Source organism: Mirounga angustirostris, unplaced genomic scaffold, assembly GCF_029215605.1.
Source record: "Mirounga angustirostris isolate CCGP_5_RB_7025 unplaced genomic scaffold, mMirAng1.0.hap1 SCAF_12, whole genome shotgun sequence".
Classification (NCBI taxonomy): Eukaryota; Metazoa; Chordata; class Mammalia; order Carnivora; family Phocidae; genus Mirounga; species Mirounga angustirostris.
Genome location: NW_026991720.1, coordinates 43,842,858 through 43,865,697, shown reverse-complemented (window position 1 = coordinate 43,865,697; position 22,840 = coordinate 43,842,858). Strand labels below are relative to the sequence as shown.

The 22,840-nt window shown below is 37.6% G+C and overlaps 1 protein-coding gene across 16 annotated transcripts in view; it reads left to right on the top strand.

Moving 5' to 3' along the window:
- AVL9 (AVL9 cell migration associated) overlaps positions 1–22,840 on the top strand; it is a 77,953-nt gene that overhangs the window by 19,594 nt on the left and 35,519 nt on the right. For 15 of the 16 annotated variants that reach the window (XR_010406442.1, XR_010406437.1, XR_010406435.1 and 12 more), the window contains exons 2-10: positions 3,288–3,408; positions 5,318–5,403; positions 7,800–7,871; positions 12,013–12,102; positions 13,425–13,491; positions 14,375–14,415; positions 15,145–15,183; positions 20,703–20,772; positions 21,084–21,619. Coding sequence is in view for 2 of the 16 variants with exons in the window: in XM_045864455.3 (XP_045720411.1) it covers positions 3,288–3,408; positions 5,318–5,403; positions 7,800–7,871; positions 12,013–12,102; positions 13,425–13,491; positions 14,375–14,415; positions 15,145–15,183; positions 20,703–20,772; positions 21,084–21,619 (1,122 nt within the window). In the remaining 14 variants the exon portion in view is untranslated. The remainder of the gene's footprint in view (positions 1–3,287; positions 3,409–5,317; positions 5,404–7,799; positions 7,872–12,012; positions 12,103–13,424; positions 13,492–14,374; positions 14,416–15,144; positions 15,184–20,702; positions 20,773–21,083; positions 21,620–22,840) is intronic. The other variant, XR_010406441.1, reaches the window with a different exon arrangement.

The following is a 22,840-nucleotide window of genomic DNA, read 5'->3' as shown; positions in this document are numbered from 1 at the left end:
TTCTCTGTAAGTTTGAAATTTTCCCAAAAAAGATGGAGATTAAACAAACAGGAATATTCCTTTATCTCCAATTCCCAATTTTAGTGTATGTGCTGCCGAAGCGAAGCATCCTTTATCTCCAATTCCCAACCCTATTCATTCTCCAGAGGTAAACTGTTAGCAGTCAAGCTTGTATCTTTTCAAGCAAGTTTTTTAAAAATTCATTTAGAAAGATACAGAAGTATTTTTTGCATAAATGGAATCATAGTATACATAGGATTATGCTGTATTTTACTGATATTCTGCTTGCTTTTTAAATTTAACAGTATGTACTGGTTTTCTATTGCTGTGTAATAAATTACCACAAACTTAGTGACTTAAAACAACACAAATACAGAGTTTTGGAGGTCAGAAATCTCTCTGGGCTAAAATCAAGCAGGGTTGTGTTTCTTCAGGACACTTAGGGAAAATCGATTTTATTGCTTTTTTTCCCAGCTTTTTAGAGTCTCCTCCAATCCTTGGCTCATGGCCCCCTCCTCAGTCTTCAAAGCATCTTGAAGCTTAGCATCTTCAGGTATCTTTGACACTTCTCTCTTAAAAGGACCCTTGTGAAATCAGTGGGCCCACTTGAATAACCCCCATCTTAAGATCTTTAATTGTCTCTGCAAAGTCCCTTTTGCTTTGTAAGGTAACATATAGACAGATTTCAGGGATAGGACATGGACATCTCTGGAGGGCTCTTATTTTACCTACCACACCTTATATCATACCTAGCTTGCTTTATCAGTGTATGTGAATCTAGCATTCTTTTTAACTGTATTATAGAACTGATGTAAAATTTACGTAATCACTCTTATGAATATTTAGTTTTCTAATTTTTATGTGACAATAAGTCCTACTAGGAACATTTTTGTACGTATCTGTGTGAATATATCAGTGTACCTGTGGGATAAATTCCTAAAACTGCTGGGTCAAAGGATAAATGTGTTATTGGTTTGATAATACTGCCAAATTGCCTTCCATACTGTTCTACCAGTTCACCTTCCCATAGCCACACCTATTTATTTCCCCATACTCTTGTAAACACAAAATACTAATAATCTTTTCATGTTTTTAATATAGTAAAAATTTTATTATTCCAATTGCATTTCCATCATTAAAAATGAGGTTGAGCATTGTTGTATTACTTTCTTTTGGAATTTCAGATTAAACGTTTTGGACATAAAGAGCAACATATTTCATGATGGACTTCTGAGAATTTGGGTCCATGATGTTTGTATTTATTTAAAAGCATGTTTACGGGGCGCCTGGGTGGCTCAGTCGGTTAAGCGTCTGCCTTCGGCTCAGGTCATGATCCCAGGGTCCTGGGATCGAGTCCCTCATCGGGCTCCCTGCTCTGCAGGGAAGCCTGCTTCTCCCTCTCCCACTCCCCCTGCTTGTGTTCCCTCTCTCTCTGTGTCTCTCTCTGTCAAATAAATAAATAAAATCTTTAAAAAAAAAATTAAAATTAAAAAAAAATAAAAGCATGTTTACAGTATACTAAATGTTTTTTAAATAGAATAGCTATGCATTAAGTCAGTGGCTTCCCAAAAGAAAACATGTTGTAATAATTACCAAGACTTCTTAATCAGTAAGTGTATATTGGGCTTTGTTGTTGATTACATAAAACACAATAATTTATTTCCTTGTTTCTAGGTTTTGTTTTGTTTTGTTTTTTCTTGGTGTTGAAGTAATTCCGAATTGGGGTTTGTTTTCTTTTTTAAACTTTGTAACTACCAGCTTCATAGTATCAGCTTTGAATAAGTCTCCATTACCTCTTTGTCACATTCTACTTTCCTCCACACAATATGTGAAATCTCTGTGATACATAAAAAAGATAGAGAAATGCGAAATGTAATTTGGGATTATCTGTACTCAGCCTTTAGCTAACTGATCTTAAATGACTGATCTCTGAGAGAAAAGTTATTCCATCCATAACTCAAACCTTTTAAATATCCTTTCAAACTGAAAACAGTGGTGGCTTCTGAAGGTAGGGGCAGGAAGATGACTGGGTGGCCAGAGTGGTAGTGTAAAGGGTGAGAGGGAGTCTTCTTAGTGTATAGTCCTTCTTAGTATCTTTAAAGATTGTAAATATGGAACTAGGTCACCTATTCAAAAAATCATTTTTAAAGCCCTTTTATAGGGCGCCTGGGTGGCTCAGCTGGTTAAGCGACTGCCTTCGGCTCGTGTCATGATCCTGGCTGGAGTCCCGGGATCGAGTCCCGCATCAGGGAGTCTGCTTCTCCCTCTGACCTTCCCCCTCTCATGCTCTCTCTCTATCTCATTCTCTCTCTCAAATAAATAAATAAAATCTTTAAAAAAAAAAAAAGCCCTTTTATAATTCTCATGTGACTCAAGTGGCAGCTTGATTCATTCCATTGAGGTGTGGGAAGATGAGCCTCATATCTCTCCACATTAAAGGTAGGATCTAAAAGTGATTCTTAATCTCAGATTCCAACTTTAGTGTATACAGTTGACCCTCGAACAATGTGGGGCTTAGAGATGGCATGTATAATTTTTGACTCCCCCAAAACTTTACTAATAGCCTGTTGACTGGAAGCCTCACTGATAACATGAACAGTTGATTAATACATATTTTGGATGTTATTTGTATCATATACTGTATTCTTACAATAAAGTAAGCTAAAGAAAATGTTAAGAAAATCATACAGAAGGGAAAATATATTACATACTGTACTGTATTAAAATTTACCTGTATGTGGGCCTATGTGGTTGAAAACTGTGTTCAGGGAGCAACTGTATATTATTACTATTGCAGTATAAATTCCTGCATGAATATATTTTGAAAGAAAATTAAATGTAAATCACCTAGAACTTATAAGTCAATATGATAATCCAAGTCCCATGCATTTAATTCTTCCTTCTTCTCCCTCTGCCCCTCCCCCCACTTGCGCATGCTCTCAATTGAGCTCTCTCAAATAAAAAAAAAATCTTTCTTAAAAAAAGTATTTTTGTGGCGCGCCTGGGTGGCTCAGTCGTTAAGCATCTGCCTTCAGCTCAGGTCATGATCCCAGGGTCCTGGGATCGAGCCCCGCATCGGGCTCCCTGCTCGGCGGGAAGCCTGCTTCTCCCTCTCCCACTCCCTCTGCTGTGTTCCCTCTCTCGCTGTGGCTCTCTCTCTGTCAAATAAATAAATAAAATCTTTTTTTTAAAAAAGTGTTTTTACAGTATTTTTGCCTATCCTGATAGGCAAAATGCTCCCTTTGATCATGGTAAAACCTTTTGGCTAACATTGCTTACTATTTTAGGTTGAATTCTCTTACCCGCCCCTGATTCCAGGAGATGGACACGACAGCCACACTTTACCTGAAGAATGGAAGTATCTGCCCTTCCTTGCCTTACCAGATGGTGCACACAACTACCAGGAAGGTATGTAAACAATGGAACAATTAGTAGATGCTTTTTTTTTTTTTAATTTACCAAGACATCTTAGATTCTAAGTATTTTGGTAAATCAAAGGCCTTTGGCTTCTTGTGACTATTCATAAAATATTTTAAATGCTTGTTTGGGGATGACTAGTCATGCACTGGAAGATTTCCAGAGGAGTGCTGGGCTTATGTTGGTAATGTTAGTGAACGTTGGCCACTCTTTTGCCAGGAGTCCTGGCCAAAGTAAGTGGCCAGATTAGGACATCTGCTGCTGGTAGCACTTCCTACATTCATACCTCAGACTCCTCTCAGAGGGAAACTAAAGGGCTTACCTGTACTGGCTACCAATTGACTAGGGCTCTAGCTGCAAACTTACTAGGTTAGTACTCCAATGCCCACCTGGGATTGCTTCTCCACCCCTGGAGCCACTGCTCTTGCAGTGCTCTGCTTAAAAGTTTACATGTAAGGGGTGGCTGGCTGGCTTAGTTGGTAGAGCGTGAGACTCTTGATCTTGGGGTTGTAAGTTCAAGCCCCATGTCGGGTGTAAAAAAAGTTTGCATATAAGAGGAACATGTTAACACCCTCAGAGAAAAAGCAATGCTGAATTACTACTGAGTCTCCTATGACCCTATAAATGAGTGCTTTGGCTCAACAAAGGACGTTTTATTATGGCATGGACTCTACCAAAACACCAGATTAAACTTGGTTTAATTACCTCTTTTCCTTATACTTAATAATTTTCATATGAAATGAAGCAAATGTTACTATGCAGTTTAGTGTAAAATTTAAATACATTATTTTTAACCTTGCAAACCTTTTCTTCCTAACTTTTTTATTATGAAAGCTTTGTTTTTTAAAGATTTTATTTATTTGACAGAGAGAGAGAGATAGACAGCGAGAGAGGGAACACAAGCAGGGGGAGTGGGAGAGGGAGAAGCAGGCCTCCCGCGGAGCAGGGAGCCCGATGCGGGACTCGATCCCAGGACCCTGGGATCATGACCTGAGCCGAAGGCAGACACTTAACGACTGAGCCACCCAGGCGCCCCTGAAAGCTTTTAAACATACAGAAAAGTTGAAAGAATAGTATAGTGAATATCCCACAAATTTTCTTTATATTTATGTGTGTGTACAGTTTTGCCTCTCCTATTTGAAAGTCTAACACCATGTTGTAGACACTATGACAGTTTACCTCTAAATACTTCAGCATGCACTCCTAAGAGTAAGATTATTCCTCAGGATAACTTCCAGTACCATAATGACAGCTAAGAGATTTAACAGTAATTTGAATATATCTAATATGTAATCTATGTTCAAATTTCTCCAGTTATTCCAGGAATTTCTTGGATCTATCCAAGATTCATGTGTTTCCTTTTGTTTGTATGATTCTCTACCTCTTTTAATCTGAAATAAAATATTTTCCTTTTAATTTTTTAAATTTAAATTCAGTTAATTAACATGTATTATTCGTTTCAGAGGTAAAGGTCAGTGACTCATCAGTCTTATACCGAGTGTTCATTATATCATGTGCCCTCCTTAATGTCCATCACCCAGTTACCCCATCCCCCCACCCGGCCCCCCTCCAGCAACCCTCAGTTTGTTTCCTGTGATTAAGAGTCTCTTATGGTTTGATTAAGTATTTTCTGAGATAAGTGGTTGTAGTTTCAATTTTAACCTGTTATAATTCAGCCCCTTGGGCTTTTTGAGAATGTGCATGAATGAATGTACATGGTAAGGCAGTAAGATGGATTCTAAGAAACCAGTGGTTGTGAGGCTAGAAGTAGGTATGACATGGGTTCCTTGTTACATCATCATTTTGGTTGTAATTAACTGTATTATAATACTTCAGTTTACATTATTTATTAATAAGGGTAATTCACTTTGGTATTTACATTTTTCTGTGTATCTCTTAGATACGGTGTTTTTTCACTTGCCACCCAGAAATGGAAACGGAGCCACAGTGTATGGTATCTCCTGTTATCGACAGATTGAAGCCAAGGTATGGTAGTTACAGTGAACAACAACAAAAAAACACTGGTATTATTTTAGATTTTTATAAACAATTTGCAGTTATTTTCCCAATAGTACCAGTTTATTCACATGAATGTTTTTGTAAGTTGACATGGGTAACTATAATTACCATAAAATATTTTGTCCATTGATTTTATATAGTGATACCTAAATTATCCATTTGCCTTCAAAATACTGTATTTAAACTTTATAGTGTCCTTGAATTTTCTTTTTCTAGTGTTTGGTATATAATTTAGAAAAAAGAAGTGATAATGTATGTTGTTCTTTAAGCAGCTGTTTAGAATTAGGGGATAGTACTTGTAGTAGTTTTTAAATACTTGCACGTTATCTTAATTATCCACAACTAAGATTTTGTTAATTCTTAAATTACCTGCCAGCTTAATTCCTGAATTACTATAATAACTCTAGTTAATAAATTCACATAAGCCAAGATGGGTAGCTTCCCCTTTCATATGGTTTGCTTCTGAGCAGCACTGGTTTTTTTGTGGTGAAGACACTCTGAGTAAAAATCTCTTGCCTATCATGACATCATTAGTACTCTAAAGTAGTGAGTGTTTCTCAACTTCAACTATACATTGGAGTCACCTGGAGAGCTTTAAATACTAGAAAGGCCTGGGTCCCAACCCCAGAGATTCTGATTTAATGTTCTGGTTCTCAGGAGTTTTAAAAGCTCCTCAGGTGATTCCAATATGTAGCCAAGATTGCAAACCACTGCTCTAAAACAGTGATTTTTAACCAGAATTACTTGGAGACTTTCCTTTCCTTTCCTCTCCTTTCTCCTTTCCATTCCATTCCATTCCTTCCTTTAAATACATTCCTGGCCTTTCCTTTTGCTGTGACTAAATTAGAATCTCTGGGAGTAGGGCCTAGGCAATTATAAGTTTTAAAAGCTTCCTCAGGTGAATAATTAAGTTAATCTTTTAAAATTTTCATTAGCTTTTTTTAATGACCATTTCAAACATGCAGATAAAAGAATTGTATGATGAACACCTGTATGCCCACCGTCTAGATTCAACAAATGTCAGCTTTGTGTGTGTGTCTGTGTTTTTCCCTGAACCATTTCAAAGTAAACTGCAGGTACAAATTCCACCATACCCAAAGCAGTTAACTACTTGAAACAGCCCTTCATGCACAGGGCCTGGAATGTAGGACACACCTAGTAAATATTTACAGAATGAATATCTGAATTTAAAGATAGAGATAAACCTGAGAGTAAGAGTTAGCCTGATAGCTTTGTACATTTGATTGCTTCATATTACTGTTACCCTTAATGTACATTTCTATGAGATGAACTGAGTTGCCCCCACCACTTTCTTGGAAATCTGTTCCTTTTACTCTTATCCCCTCTAGGTTGTGTAAACACTAGTAAAATTCTCCAGAGCTGTCAACACTAACAACAGTTGTCGTGCTCTGCATAGCCTTTAAGTGGCATTTCATACTGCCTGTCTTCCTCACCCCTTGGGTCTGACCCACTCCACAGTATATTGAGGTTGCCATTTTCTCCAAATTTTTCTATCCTTACCTGATAACCAGAGGGATGATAAGATAGGTATCCAAAGGACCTAGAACGTAGGAAAAAGACTGATTCCCTTTGAATGAAAGTGAGACCTGATAGATGAATCCAATCAAGGCAGAGAGGTAGAAAACAGATTGAAGGAAGGCTCTATTCTTGACCTAGTTTAATGACTGGTCGTCAGTCATCAGTCATTTGAAGACACTGAGGCCCCTTGGTCCTCAAGACAGGTCCAAAGAAATGTCAGGCAGTACACTACAGAGGGGAAGAATAGTTCTTACTTTCTTCACAGAATTATCTGAGGTTGATCAAATGAACGCTTGTTCCTTACTAGCAGAGAGCTATAGACATCTCATGTGGTCATCCTCAGAATCATCAAGGCATGAGTTATGGCTCAGGGCTGGTCTACAATACTATTTTGCCAGGATAAACTCCAGGCAGCATAGAACCACCTTAACAAAACTGTTGCCAGTTCTTCTGTCTTGGGAGTTTTAAACTAGCCCCTTCTCACCAGGAACAGTAGTCTCTGAAAGGATGCCCATTTTCAAAAGAGAATCAAGGACATTTGATTTGCATTATGGGTGTGGCAACTTACACATAAAGTATTCTCCATCATACAGTAAATTCCTTGAGAGTAGGGATTATCTCTCATGGTTACATTCCTAGTGCCTACCAGATTCTGGCACAAAGTTTCCTGGCTGACTCATTCAATAAATATTTTCTGAGATTCTCAATAAATTTGGAGTTTAACTAAATGTAAGAAATTTTTTCTGTCTCACTGCTATTTTTATATTGAAAGATAATTTTTAAATATTTCTATGCAATATTTCTAATGATGACTGTTTACATAGGCATTGAAAGTACGGCAAGCAGATATCACCAGAGAGACTGTTCAGAAAAGTGTCTGTGTTCTAAGCAAGTTGGTAAGAGACCAAATAACTTGTTAATGTGTTTGTTAAATATTCGTGTCAGATTTTTACTTGAGAATAAGGCATTATTAGAATAAGGAGAGATTTATGGAAACAGTAATAGATTAAAATTCATTAGGGGCTCTTATTTATACTTGTGCATCTCCTCTTTCTCTTTGCCTTCCAGCAGTTTTACTCTCATTTGCACCTCTACCCACAACTAGATAAGACAAAGGAAATCTCCTAGCTAGGTATTTGGAAAAGAGGTTGACACTTGACCAAAATGAGGTAGCTAATATATTTCATTTATCCATTTTTATTTTTAAGACTTTGGATAAATAATATATTACTGAAACTCAAAATATCATAATCGCTAGATTTTATTGATGATATAAAAGTACATGACTTTTGCTATGAAAAATGGTAACCTTAACTTGCTCTTTAAAAACTTAAAATTTGGGGACACCTGGGGTGGCTCAGTCAGTTAAGCTTCTGACTCTTGATTTCAGCTCAGGTCATGATCTCAGAGTTGTGAGGTTGAGCTCAGCGTCAGGCTCTGTGCTCAGCAGGAAGTCAGCTTGGGATTCTCTCTCTCCCTTTCCCCCTCCCCCTGCTCGTGTGGGCGTGCTCTTGCTCTCTCTAAAAAATAAAATCTTGGGGCGCCTGGCTCAGATGGTTAAGCGTCTGCCTTTGGCTCAGGTCATGATCCCAGGGTCCTGGGATCGAGCCCCACATAGGGCTCCTGGCTCAGCGGGGAGCCTGCTTCTCCCTCTCCCTCTGCCTCTCTCCCTACTCATGCTCTCTCTATCTCTGTGTCTCAAATGAATAAATAAAATCTTAAAAAAAAAATAGATAAAATCTTTTAAAAATTTTTGAGGAACAGAAATGACAATGAATTGTACAATAACAATACTTTAAAATTGTTTCATCTATGTACAGTTTGATCAGATGCAAGTGTATAATTTTAACTTTATTTTTTGAAGAAAATATATAACGTTTCTTATTTTTCATAGCTCTTCGTTCAATCATTTGTAATTTTTTTTTTTAATTAATGGGAGAATAACACCTTTACCAATAACACCAAATGACTAATTCTACATGTAAATATAATCTCCCAAATCTCCTTTGTGGGGAAAAATCCAGATCTCTATCATATTAATTCTCTTATAGCGGTATGATTACTGAATACAAACGTTTCTGCATTTAACCTAAATCAAAATGGAGAATATTTCATTTGCCTAGTCACCACATGTATGTAGGTTTTGTTTAATTATTTCTTCTGCATTGTCCACTTTCTTTTTTATTTTTAGTTTTTAAGATCTTATCCATTTGAGAGACAGTGAGCACGAGGGGTGGGGTGCAGAAGGAAAGGGGGAGAGAAAAACAGACTCCCCACTAAGTAGGGAACCCGACGCAGGGCTCAATCCCAGGACCCTAAGATCATGACCCGAGCTGGAGGCAGATGCTTAACAGACTGAGCCACCTAGGTGCCCCTGCCTTGTCCAGTTTCTTATATCCACAGACAATTTAAATGTAGTTTGCTTAATATTTGTTGAATTTTGCAAAGTAGGACTTATTTGGCTTTTACTACTAAGCTTAAAAAAGTACTGAATAGGGGCACCTGGGTGGCTCAGTCGGTTAAGCAGCTGCCTTTGGTTCAGGTCATGATCCCAGAGTCCTGGGATCGAGCCCCACGTCAGGCTCCCTGCTCAGCAGAGGACCTGCTTCTCCCACTGTTCCTCACCTCGCTCGCTCTCTCGATCTCTCTCTTGCTCGTGCTCTTGCACTCTCTCAAATAAATAAAATCTTTTTTTTTTTTTTAAAGATTTTATTTTTTAGAGAGCGAGCGAGAGAGAAACAGCATGAGAGAGGAGAGGGTCAGAGGGAGAAGCAGGCTCCCCGCTGAGCCGGGAGCCTGATGTGGGACTCGATCCCGGGACCCCGGGATCATGACCTGAGCCGAAGGCAGACGCTTAACCATCTGAGTCACCCAGGCGCCCATAAATAAAATCTTTTTAAAAAAATTCTGGATAGGGGTGCCTGGGTGGCTCAGTTGGTTAAGCGACTGCCTTCGGCTCAGGTCATGATCCTGGAGTCCCAGGATCGAGTCCCGCATCGGGCTCCCTGCTCGGCAGGGGGTCTGCTTCTCCCTCTGACCCTCTTCCCTCTCGCGCTGTCTCTCATTCTCTCTCTCAAATAAATAAATAAAAAATCTTTATTAAAAAAATAATAAAATAAATAAAAAATAAAAAATTCTGGATAATAATAATTTATACTGTGGGCCATAATAATAAGATATTGAGGGCACCTGGGTGGCTCAGTCGTTAAGCATCTGCCTTCGGCTCAGATCATGACCCCAGGGTCCTGGGATCAAACCCCACATCGGGCTCCCTGCTCAACGGGAGGCCTGCTTCTCCCTCTCCCCCTGCTTGTGTTCCCTCTCTCGCTGTCTCTCTCTCTGTCAAATAAATAAATAAAATCTTCAAAAAAAAAAAAAAAGATTTTGAGGGTCAGATATTGCTCCCAAGATCATAATTTTAAATAGAGGGCAAGAATAGACTCCTTGAAAAAACAAGGTTGTAAAAGACCCCGATATCAGAACATTGGTAGATTGCACCTAGATAGTTTCTAGAAGGGTAGCCTGAAAAATAGACATCAGTGAATACTTTTTTATACTGGGCCAGATGATCAGAGTATAGGAGTACCAGATATTAAAGCAAGTGTGACATGTTAAAAGACTTTCTGAGTAATCTTTCTTCAAAGAACAATTATAATTATAATAAATGCCATTCATCAGGTCCCTATATGTCAGGTGTTAATTCTATACCAGACTCTTTTTAGATATAACTGTCATTTGAATCCTCATAAAACAGTGAGATCTAAGTATTTATTGCTCTCATTTTACAAATAAAGATGTATGAGAGAAAAAAATATCTCTCATAAACCTATTAAGTGATAAAATTGGGGGTGAAAATCCAGTTTTATCTATCTTTAAACAGCATAGGGGATAAGGAGAGCTAGCTCACGCAAAAGAGTTTGGTGGTTCATAGTGCATTGTAGTCTTTATATATAAAATATATGAAAATATATATAAAATATATATTTAAAATATATAAAATATTATACTTAGATCTTTAGATGGTAATAATGATGCATTAACAGGGATATTGGTGGGGGGAGCTCTTCTGGTATTACTTGTTTTAATTAATTAGAGTATATATATAGCATGGTTTCTGCATTCTAAGAAGGACACAGAAATCAGGAAACATCTAGAAAAGAACACCGAAAATAAAGGATGGAAATAGTAGAAGAGGGTCTTAAGTTAAAAAAAGAATTAAGGAATAATTTTGTTGAAGTATACGAAAGAATATTTTGATAAAGGACACAGACTAGTTGTTCCAAGCCTCCATAGAGGACAAAAAAAGGAAATGAACTTAAATTTAATTATGAATGTTCAACTAGATATAAGAACTGGCTGTTATAAGGATGATTAAGGGTCATCACAAACCAGCAGAACAGTGCAGAATTAGAATGTTTTAAATTTTTTTTTTTTTTAAAGATTTTATTTATTTATTTGAGAGAGAGAATGAGAGAGAGCACATGAGAGGGGGGAGGGTCAGAGGGAGAAGCAGGCTCCCCACCGAGCAGGGAGCCCGATGCGGGACTCGATCCAGGGACTCCAGGATCATGACCTGAGCCGAAGGCAGTCGCTCAACCAACTGAGCCACCCAGGCGCCCAGAATGTTTTAAATTTTATAATAGCTAACGTTTAGGTGCTTTCCATGTGCCAGACACTCTGAGTGCTTTTACCTGTGTTACTTAGTTCTGGAAACAACGCCATAAGATGTGCTGTCTTTTCATATGCCAGTGTGCACATCAGCAAGCAAATGTGGAGAGGTTCAGTGCCTGGGGTTATGTGGCTGAGTGATAGAGCGGATCCAGGGGGTCTGTGCCCACCTCTCAACCACTGTACTCCAAGTGTGTCAGGCTCTTTTCGACCGCAGCCATAGAGCTGGACCAGGTGATATAACAGCTTTTAGCTGTGGATAAGATACTAAAGTTGAAGTTCGTTTTTCTCCCTGTTCTTTCAATTACAAAGTTGTAAGATGTTTGTTTTTTACTATTATCCAACTAATGGTATTTTTTTTTTTTTTAGCCTCTCTATGGCTTGCTTCAAGCAAAACTTCAGCTCATTACACATGCATATTTTGAAGAGAAGGATTTTTCCCAAATTTCCATTCTAAAGGTAACTATATCCCTCTATAGATATATTTGGCTGAAAACAGATTCATGAATCAATTAATCTTGTCAGTAATATTTTGGAAGATAATCTTGTTAGCTTAAGAAAGACATTCTTCTTTGACAGTAACATTGACCCTACTATGATCCAGGAATTGCACTACTACTTATTTATCCAAAGGATACATAAATACAGATTTGAAGGGGTGCGTACACCCCAGTGTTTATAGCAGCATTATCAACAATAGCCAAACTGTGGAAAGAGCCCAAGTGTCATCGACTAATGAATGGATAAAGAAGATGTGGTATGAAATCTTGCCATTTGCAACAACATGCATGGAGCTAGAGTGTATTATGCTAAGCAAAAGAAGTCAGAAAGACAAATACCATATGATTTCATTCATATGTGGAATTTAAGAAGCAAAACAAATGAACATATGGAAAGGGGAGGGGGAAAAAAGGGAGAGAGGGAAACAAACCATAAGAGACTTTCAAGGATAGAAAATAATCTGCTGAGGGTTGATGGAGGGAGGTGGGTGGGGGATGTGCTAGATGGGCGCCGGGTATATAGGAGGGCACTTGTGATGAGCCCTGGATGTTGCATGTAAGTGATGAATCATTGAATTCTCCTGAAACCAATATTCCACTGTATGTTAACTAGAATTTAAATAAAAATTTAAAAGGAAAAAAAAACAAAGATTTGCAAATTGAAAAAAGAAAAGGAAATCACATTGAAAGGCGAAGGATCTGTCCAAAATGTACAGTTGATATTTATTAAATTTAACCAAACTGCCTTTTATTAGGAAATAATGACTACAAAGGACTATAATTAATGTGTTTCTATTAATGGGTGGTAGCTCTTTTGCTGTGGCATTGCTTCTCTAAATTTGCTTGTCTTATTAATATACTGCACAATATGTTTATCAGTCTTCTGGTTCCAATCTCCCAAATCAAAAAACAAAACACAACCAGACTACATGACTGTGTTACTAAAGATGGATAGCATGTTTTTCTTTGGGCTGCCATGACTGTATGGAACATGGATCTCTCCTGGATTTTAGTGAGTATAGGACAATTAGGTGTTTAGCAAGAAAGTAGAGGGAACTTAGCCTAGAATCCGTACCACCATGTGAGTGAACTAAGCTTTTAAAATGAAGAGGAAGAGAAGGAGGGAGTGCTGGAAACTGGTAAGGTTTCAGAGAGACCTTCATTGTTACTGGCGAAACAAACTGCCTCGGTTAAAGAACCAATTTTTTCCTGGTCATCATACTTCTAATTTCGTGTCAGAAATGATTGTAAAATGTTCTAAATTGAATTTATATTTTATAGGAGCTTTATGAGCATATGAATAGTTCCTTGGGAGGAACTTCATTAGAAGGATCCCAAGTATATCTTGGTAAGTAGCTTTTCTACAAATCAGAAGAAATGCTCTCATTTCTTCACGTTTGGTAAACCAAGTTGCATATAAAACTTCATAAAGTTAAATTTCTGTATGGGATCTAAATTTAAATTCTTCAATGTTTGATGTTGCTGTTCCCTTACATATCTTCTTAGCCAGTATTTATTTCTATTGAGAAAGGTTATAACATAATTGTAGCAGTATTTAGAACTATTATTCTATTAATTCTATTATTCTGAAAAGCAAATTTCTGCTTTTCAGAATAATAACGGAAGTTTTTTCTTTTTCTTATGGTTAGGCTGGCCAGGTCAATTCCCTGTTAAAACAGAGAGGAAGAGCAAGAGAGAGAGATTTGCTCAGCTCTTTTCTATCCTAAAATTTTTCAAGTTGGGGGTTTTGTTTGATTTATACTGTTTTGATAATCCAGAATATTCATTGGTGTCCAAGGTACTCAATAGGCACTCAATAAATATCCTTTTCATGATGAGAAACTAATAAAGTAGCCATTAGCCTCATGTGGCTATTTACATTTAGATTAGAATTAATAAAAGTTAAATAAAGTTAAAAAGTCATTTTGTGAATACATTTGCTACATTTCAAATGTTCATTGGTCACATGTGGCTACTGGATTGGACAAAGCAGATTTAGAACATTTCCATTATTGTAGGAAGTTCTTTTGGACCATGCTGTCTTTGACCATTAACAGTTATTTAATAAATTCCAAGTATATGTGTACATAATCAAGTATTATGTAAATATTTTAGTATTTGCATATTCTTCTATTCCTATTTTTACCTACCTTTTCTTTGATGGGAAGAAACTTTCTTTGACAAAACCCATGGGTTGTCATCACAGATTAGCTTTTTTGTTAACGTTGTAGGTCTATCTCCTCGAGATCTTGTGCTTCATTTTCGACACAAGGTATGATACCTTATTTAATTTATAATGTACTAAAATTGTGTTCATTTAACTGAGCAAATTCTATATGCTACAAGGTCCAATACAGATTGTGGCATACCATATTTTAGTTCTTCTAAGACCGTTCTCATAATGATAAAAGTTGAAAATGTTGGTAGAGCTTATAGAAGTTTTTAAAAGTATAGGAATACTGTCTATTTCTGTGCAGAAAAGGATACTTTTTCTGTTGTCTTTGTAATTTCAGATGTCATGAAATTAGAGTGGAAAGGAACATGTTTTAATCTTGCAGAGTAGTTTATATGTTGCTCTGAGAGTGAAACATTTTCTAATAAAATATTATACTTATGTCTTCTGATCTTTATTATTAAACATATGTTGACTGGGACATACACACATTAATCATTCATGTACACACATTTATTGAGTATCTGCTGTGTGAATGCCCTGGACATCCAGAAACAAATGAATAGTCCCTGCCCTTGAAGGAGCTTGCAGATATTTCAAGCAAAAATAACATAACTCCTTCCAAAAAGCATAATTTGTTTGAGATTTAAGTGGTTCTTAATTAATGCATCATTTTTAATTTTTCAGTATAAGTTCCTAATTTTCAATGTAGTTTTAAGCACTATAGTTAATATTATTGATTAAATGATATATGGTTATGTTTGAGGAAGGGAAGAGGCAAATGAATAATAGGCTTGAGTTTATTTTAATGCAGTATTTTTTCTTTAGGTCTTAATCCTGTTTAAACTAATTCTTCTTGAAAAAAAGGTGAGATTTGAGGGAATGGAATATTTAACATGTATTGACATTTCTTAAATACTATATAAAATTAAAACTAATGGTAAAGTATAAATGAAGATTTTTTTTGCCTGTCATATTTTGGTAGACTGAAGCACATATTCTTTTTTTTTTTTTTTTTAAGATTTTATGTATTTGAGAGAGAGACCGAGAGCATGAGAGGGAGGAGGGTCAGAGGGAGAAGCAGACTCCCTCCTGAGCAGGGAGCCTGATGTGGGACTCGATCCCGGGACTCCAGGATCATGACCTGAGCCGAAGGCAGTCGCTTAACCAACTGAGCCACCCAGGCGCCCCTGAAGCACATATTCTTATTCACTACCACCGAAGTATAAATTCGTGTAGTCTTCTCTAGGGGCAATTTGACAGTAACCAATTTAAACAGACTTAAATAATAATGAAATGTATTGGGTTACTGCAGACTTCATGGCTGATTGATTGAATGGTTCTACAGTATAATTAAGTATTGAGATTTTTTTCATCTCTTTGCTCCACAGTCTGCAGTGCTAGCTTTATCCTGTGTCTGGTTTCCCTTGTAGTGTAGGTAAACCGCCAACAATAATTGGTCTGTATGCTCTCTCAGTTATAACTGGTGGTAGAGGGGTGTCTGGGTGGCTCAGTCGGTTGAGTGTTAGACTCTTGATTTTGGCTCAGGTCATGATCTCAGGGTTGTGAGATCCAGCCCTGGGTTAGGCTCCATGAAGAGTGGGGAGTCTGCTTGAGAGCCTCACCCACTGCCCCTCCCCTCACTGGCACATGTGCTCTCTCTCTCTCCCTAAAATAAATAAATAAATTGGGGTGCCTGGTGGCTCAGTCAGTTAAACGGCCGACTCTTGATTTCAGTTAAGTGGCCGACTCTTGATTTCGGTTCAGGTCGTAATCGCAAGGTCATGGGATCTAGTCCCCCTGTTGGACTCTGTGCTCAGCACAGAGAGTCTGCTTGTCCCTCTCCCTCACCCTCTCTCTGTGTACCTCCCCCTGCTTGCTAGTGCACGCTCTCTCTTTCTGAAATAAATGAATAAAATCTTCAATCAATAAAATCTTAAAAATAATTGGTGTTGGTGGTAGAAATAATACCTATTCCCAAACCATTTAATAAGAATCTTCCTTTGCAATTTGTTTAAACCCGTGAGGCCATGTGCCTGGAGTGAACAAATAATTGTTGCCAAAGAAGTACATAATACTAGTTGGTTTAAACTTGGGTTCCAGACCATTCTCTAGTACAAAAAGATTGGTTTGCCGTGATTTTAGACCAAGAGTGTACAAACTAGGCCCCAAGGCCAAATCTGGCCCACCATCTATTTTTATAAAGTTTTATTTAAACACAATTATACCCATTCATCTCCTTACTGCTTATTGCTGCTTTTGCACTATAGGGGCAGAGTTGAATAGTTGTGACAGAGACCATATATATCGCCTGCAAAGGAAGGATTCTTAGTATTTGACCCTTTATAGAAAAAGTTTGCTGACCTCTGGGTTAGACTAATCAGGAGCTGCCCTTGGATCTGGGGCCAGTTTTATATACCATATTACTGTGCTGAGTGGAGTAGGGGTGAAATAGATGTTCTAAAGTCAGCCATTTATAATGTCCAGTATGGTTTGTTACCTTAAAAATATTTATTCCTTTGGCCCAGTAGTTCTCTTAGAGATTTATTTTCCAGAATTAATGTGAGTTAGACACAAAGTCCACCTAAGGCATTCTGTCACAGAATAATTTATAATAATGAATTATCAGTGAATAAGTACTGGTTCATCTTGTATATTGTATATAATTCCAAATGACTAAAGAGATTCTGAGATATTTTTAATGTTGTAAAGATGTTTCATTGAATGTTAAGTGAAAGTTTATCAAAGTACATATCAAGCCCATGATCCCAATTTTATAAATAAATATATATTCATTAAAAAGAGACTGGAAGGAAAGATATCAACAGTTTTTGTTTTGTTTTGTTTTTAAAGATTTTATTTATTTATTTGACAGAGAGCACAAGTAGGACCCTGGGATCATGACCTGAGCTGAAGGCAGACACTTAACGACTGAGCCACCCAGGCACCCCAGATATCATCAATTTGAGAATATAGGTTATATATATATATATTTATTTATTTAGAGCGTCAGCAGGGGAAAGGGCAGAAGGAGAGGGGGAGAGAAAGAATCTCAAGCCGACTCCGCACTGAGCTCAGAGCCCGACACAGGGCTCGGTCTCAAGACCCCGAGATCATGATCTGAGCCAAAACAAGAGTCAGACACTTTACTGATTGAGCCACCCAAGTGACCCTAGGTTATATTTTTAAGAAGGAAATACTCTTCTAGTTTTCTGTAATGAATATGTATTTCTTCTTCAAAGAGAAACATGTAATTTTTTAAATGAATGAATCTAACATACCATATGTGCAATGTTGTAACTTTTTAAAAAGTTTTTAATTGTTGTAAAATACACAAGACACATAATTTACCATCTTAACCAGTTTTTAGTGTATAGTTGAGTGGCATTAAGTACATTCACATTGTTGTGCTATCATCACCATCCATTCATAGACTCTTCATTGTGCAAAACTAAAACTGTACCTATTAATACAGTAACTCCCCATTTTCCCCTCCCCACTGACAGCGACCCTTCTACTTACTATGTCTATGAATTTGGCTACTCTGAGTTCCTTATACAAGTGAAATCGTGCTGTATTTGTCTTTTTGTGACTGGCTTGTTTTACTAAGCATAGTGTCCTTGAGGCTGATCCATGTATAACATGTGTCAGAATTTCCTTCCTTTTTAAAAAGGGCTGAGTAACATCCATTGTATGTACGTACCATATTTTTTTTAACCTTTTGTCCTTTGATGGGTTGCTTCCACCTTTTGGCTCTCATGAATAATGCTACTATGAACGTTGGTATGCATACATTTCTTCAAGACCCTGCCTCCAATTCTTCTGGGTGTATACCCAGAAGTGGTATTGCTGGACCAGACGGTAATTCTGTTTTTAATTTTTTTTTTTTTTTTTTTTTTTTTGAGTAACCACCATACTGTTTTCCATAGTGGCTGCACCATTTTACCTTCCTGTCAACAGTGTGCAAGGATTCCAGTGTCTCTACATCCTTACCAACACTTGTTGTTTTTTAGTTTTTTGATAGTAGCCATCCTAATAGGTGTGAGGTGGTATCTCCTGGTTTTGATTTGCATTTCCCTAATGCTTAGTAATGTTGAGCACCTTTTCATGTGCTTGTTAGTCATTTGTATGTCTTCCTTGAAGAAATGTCTGTTCACGTCCTTTGCCCATTTTAATCAGATTTTTTGGATTTTTTTTTTTTTTGAGTTGTAGGTTTCAAACTTTGTTATTGCAGTTCATAATAAAAAGTATTTTACATTGCAACCCAGGGCACACATAGATATATGTATCTGAAACAAAAGTCTTCCAAAATAGTACTTAGCCTAGCTACATGTAGTGGCATTTCTGATCATATAACTTTATCTAATGTGGCAGATCACAGGTACACTCTTTTAATATTGATTTGATGAAATAAGGATGTCCTTTAATGCAACACTTGGTTTCTCTGTACTTGGAAAGCACTCCTTAAGTAAGATCATCTATAAGGAAAGCATAGACAATTGTGGGTGCTATGCTGTATCCAATAGCACTTCAGTGTAACTAAATGATTTAATTGTTTAAAAAAGAAAAAAAAACTCACCTAAGCAAATCTTTGCTTTTTTCAAGTAATTTAATGATTACCAAGTGTCGCTTTTAAACATCTAATCCTGTTTCTGATTTTTTTTCTCAAGTTTTATTCTGAAAAATGTCAAACCTACAGAAAAGTTGATAGAATACTATAATGAACTTTTACATACTTGATCTGTATTGACGATTAACATTTTGCCACTTTTGCATTATATTGCTTTATATATGTTCATTTCCCCCCCTGAATCCTAATAATTTAAAAATCATGGTATTTTACCCCTAAAAACTTCAGGGTATATTTCTTTTTTTCTTTTTTCTTTTAAAGATTTTATTTATTTATTTGATAGACTAGAACAAGTGAGGAGAAGCAGGCTCCCCAGAGAGGTAGGCTCTGCGCTGAGCAGGGAGTCTGACATGGGGTTCCATCCCAGGACCCTGGGATCAAGACCTGAGCCAAAGGCAGATACTTAACCAATTGAGCCACCCAGGCGCCCCAGGATGTCTTTCTTTCTTTCTTTCTTTCTTTCTTTCTTTCTTTCTTTCTTTCTTTCTTTCCTTTCTTTCTTTCCTTTCTTTCCTTTCTTTCTTTCCTTTCTTTCCTTTCTTTCCTTTCTTTCTTTCCTTTCTTTCCTTTCTTTCCTTTCTTTCTTTCCTTTCTTTCTTTCTTTCTTTCCTTTCGATTTTATTTATTTATTTGAGAGAGAGAGAGAAACAGCATGAGAGGGGATAGGGTCAGAGGGAGAAGCAGACTCCCCGCCGAGCCGGGAGCCCGATGTGGGACTCGATCCCAGGACTCCAGGATGATGACCTGAGCCGAAGGCAGTCGCTTAACCAACTGAGCCACCCAGGCGCCCCCCAGGATGTATTTCTTAAGAATAAGAGTATATTCCCATATAACCAAAATACCATTTTCACATTTCCTCGGGTGTTATAATAATGTCCTATAAACTGGTTGTTTCTTTCACTCTGGGGACCAAGCATCATGTATTGCCTTATAGTTCTCTTTAATCCTTTAATCTCAAACTGCTCTACCACCTTGCTGTTTTTTTGGTTTCTTTTTGTTTTTCATGGCATTGGCTTTTTTTTTTTTTTTTTTTTTTAAGAATACAAACAAGTTGGGCGCCTGGGTGGCTCAGTCGTTAAGCGTCTGCCTTCGGCTCAGGTCATGATCCCAGGGTCCTGGGATCGAGTCCCACATCGGGCTCCCTCCTCGGGGGGAAGCCTGCTTCTCCCTCTCCCCCTCCTGCTGCTTGTGTTCCTGCTCTCCCTATCTCTGTCTCTGTCAAATAAATAAATAAAATCTTTAAAAAAAAAAAAAAAAAGAATACAAACAAGTTATAAGATTAGATTTGTCCGATTATTTTCTTTTGGGTAGTTTCAGATTAAATTTCTGTGGCAAGAGTACTATACAGGTGTGTCCTTCTCAGAATTATCATACCAGGAGGTCCATAACTGTCTGTAGTATTATTGGTGATGTGAAACTTGATCATTTGGTTAAAGTGGTAGTCCCCAGATTTCTTCATAATGAGGTACTTGTGTTTCCCTTCGCAACTAATAGCTAATCTGTGGGATGATAAATTTGAAGCTATGTGAATATCCTGTTGCCCAGTAACTTTTCATAGTAGCTGTAGCTTCCATTGGTAATTTTTAACTGAATCATGGTAGATGCTTGGTGATTTCTTTGATTCTTTCATTAATGCTATATTAGCTGTTATTCTTCTGTAAAGAAGTAGTTTTCCTTCTCTATATCTCCCCCCACCTTTTTTTTATGTTGTAGACTCATGGATTTTCTAATTTAATTTTGATTTAATCCATTTCAGGTTCTCTTTTATATTTCTCCAGTGAATAAATTGGTGGGTGCCCTGATGACTGTGTTATCCCTTTTTCCAGGTAGGAGGGTAACAGTATCTACTCTTTCTTTCATTTAACTTGTACTGGAACTTTGAGTGATAAAAAATTTTAAGGATAAACTTGCTACGGATAACATTTCTATTTTAACATGATTTTTCTTTTGGCATTGGGTTTCTCTCTTTTGTATGAGATTTTTCTTTTTTTCTTTTTTTTTTTTTTTAATTAAAACGTGTGCAAGCATAACTTACTAAAATTTTTATAGGAGAGTTCTAGTTAGAATGGAATATGCAGCTCTTATCTTTTCCCACCTTATTGTAAGCCAAGCTGTTCTCCAATATTGTATGTTGTAGGCATGATTGAACATGGTCTCAGTGACTGTTCTCAGTACAGACCCCGAAAGAGTATGTCTGAAGATGCTGCGCTTCACGAAAGCAATCTCCCTGCAGATGATTTTGTTTCTGTGTCTGCTCCTGACATTTCAAATACCAACTCAGGAACTGTTAAGAAAATCATGACAGGAAACCATGGAGGAGATGCTGGCATCAACCTTCAAGAACCGTTGCTCCAAGTAGACGATGACAGCAAAGTTCAGGAACCCAGTGAAACCAGTCAATATTTGAAACCTCCTTCTCGCCCATCTCCAGAGTCTTCAGAAAGTGACTGGGAGACCTTGGATCCTAGCGTCTTAGAGGACCCCACCTTGAAAGAAAGGGAACAGATGGGGTCAGAACAGACAAACTCTTTTCCAAAGGAGTCTGTGCCCTCAGACAGTCCTCCGATTACTGTACAACCTCAAGCTAATACGGGCCAGGTGGTCCTGGTACCAGGGCTAATTTCCGGTCTGGAAGAAGACCAATATGGCATGCCCCTGGCCATCTTCACAAAGGTAAAGTTTAGTGTTTGCTCTTTTTTTTTCAAAGATTTATTTGTTAGTGCACATACGAACGGGGAGAGGGGCAGAGAGAGAGGGAGAGAGAGAGAATCTCGAGCAGACTCTCCACCAAGCCAGGACCCCAGTGTGGGGCTCGATCTCACAACCCTGAGATCATGACCTGAGCTGAAATCAAGAATTGGACGCTTAACCAACTGAGCACCCAGATGCCCCTAGTGTTCCTTATTGAGACCCTTAAAGAATCTGACCATCCTTTTATTTATTTATTTTAAGATTTATTTATTTTTCTGAGAGAGAGAGAGTAGGTGGAGGGGCAGAGGGAAATAATCTTCAAGTAGACTCCCCATTGAGCGTGGAGCCCGAGACGGGGCTCAATCTCACGACCCATGAGATCATGGCCTGAGCTGAAACCAAGAGTTGGACGCTCAACTGACTGAGCCACCCAGGTGCCCCCTGACAACTCTTGTAGAATTTAACTTGGCAGTGTTGAACACATTTTCAGGTCTGAAAATTATCCTTGAAAACTGTAAAATACATAATGTATAGTGCTATAGTTATCTGCGACCTTAGTGTCACATATGCCAGGTACCATACTAATTTCTAAATTCTTATATCCATGATCTTGCAGTCTGCCATGAAAGACAGATACATCTTTCTGGTTAACTAGAGCACAGTTTTATGGTTTTCTCTAAATACTGTCCTTTATGCATGAAGTAAGACTTTATATGGAAAAGAAAGATGGGTAGTGTTGATTGGAACATGTATTTCTTCCTCTATGATAAATTCTTCCTGGGTTTATCCAGCTCTACAAATAAGTATTTGCCCCAAGTCAGTATTGATGAATAGTTAACAGAGAATGCTTTGTTCATTTTGTGGCCTGCTGGGGGACTCTGAAATTATCTTAATTTGTTTTATGATTGAACTAATGCACAGTTTCTTAAAACTGGGATTTAGAAACCTAGGGAGAAAACTCAGGACTCAAACTGCTGCTTATGCTTAGTAGCCACCAGTTACAGGTTTTCTGAACTCACATGTGGGTGTTGGGACTACTTATACTTGTTGAAGCTTTACCCACCCACCCTCCAATTTTTATCATGTGGAGCTATTAAGAGGGCGATTAACGGGAGGGATTTTATTTTTGTCTGTGAGGTTGCTGAATTAAAGCAATGTAAACATATTTTGGTGGCTGCCTATAAACCATGTTTGGCAGAATGT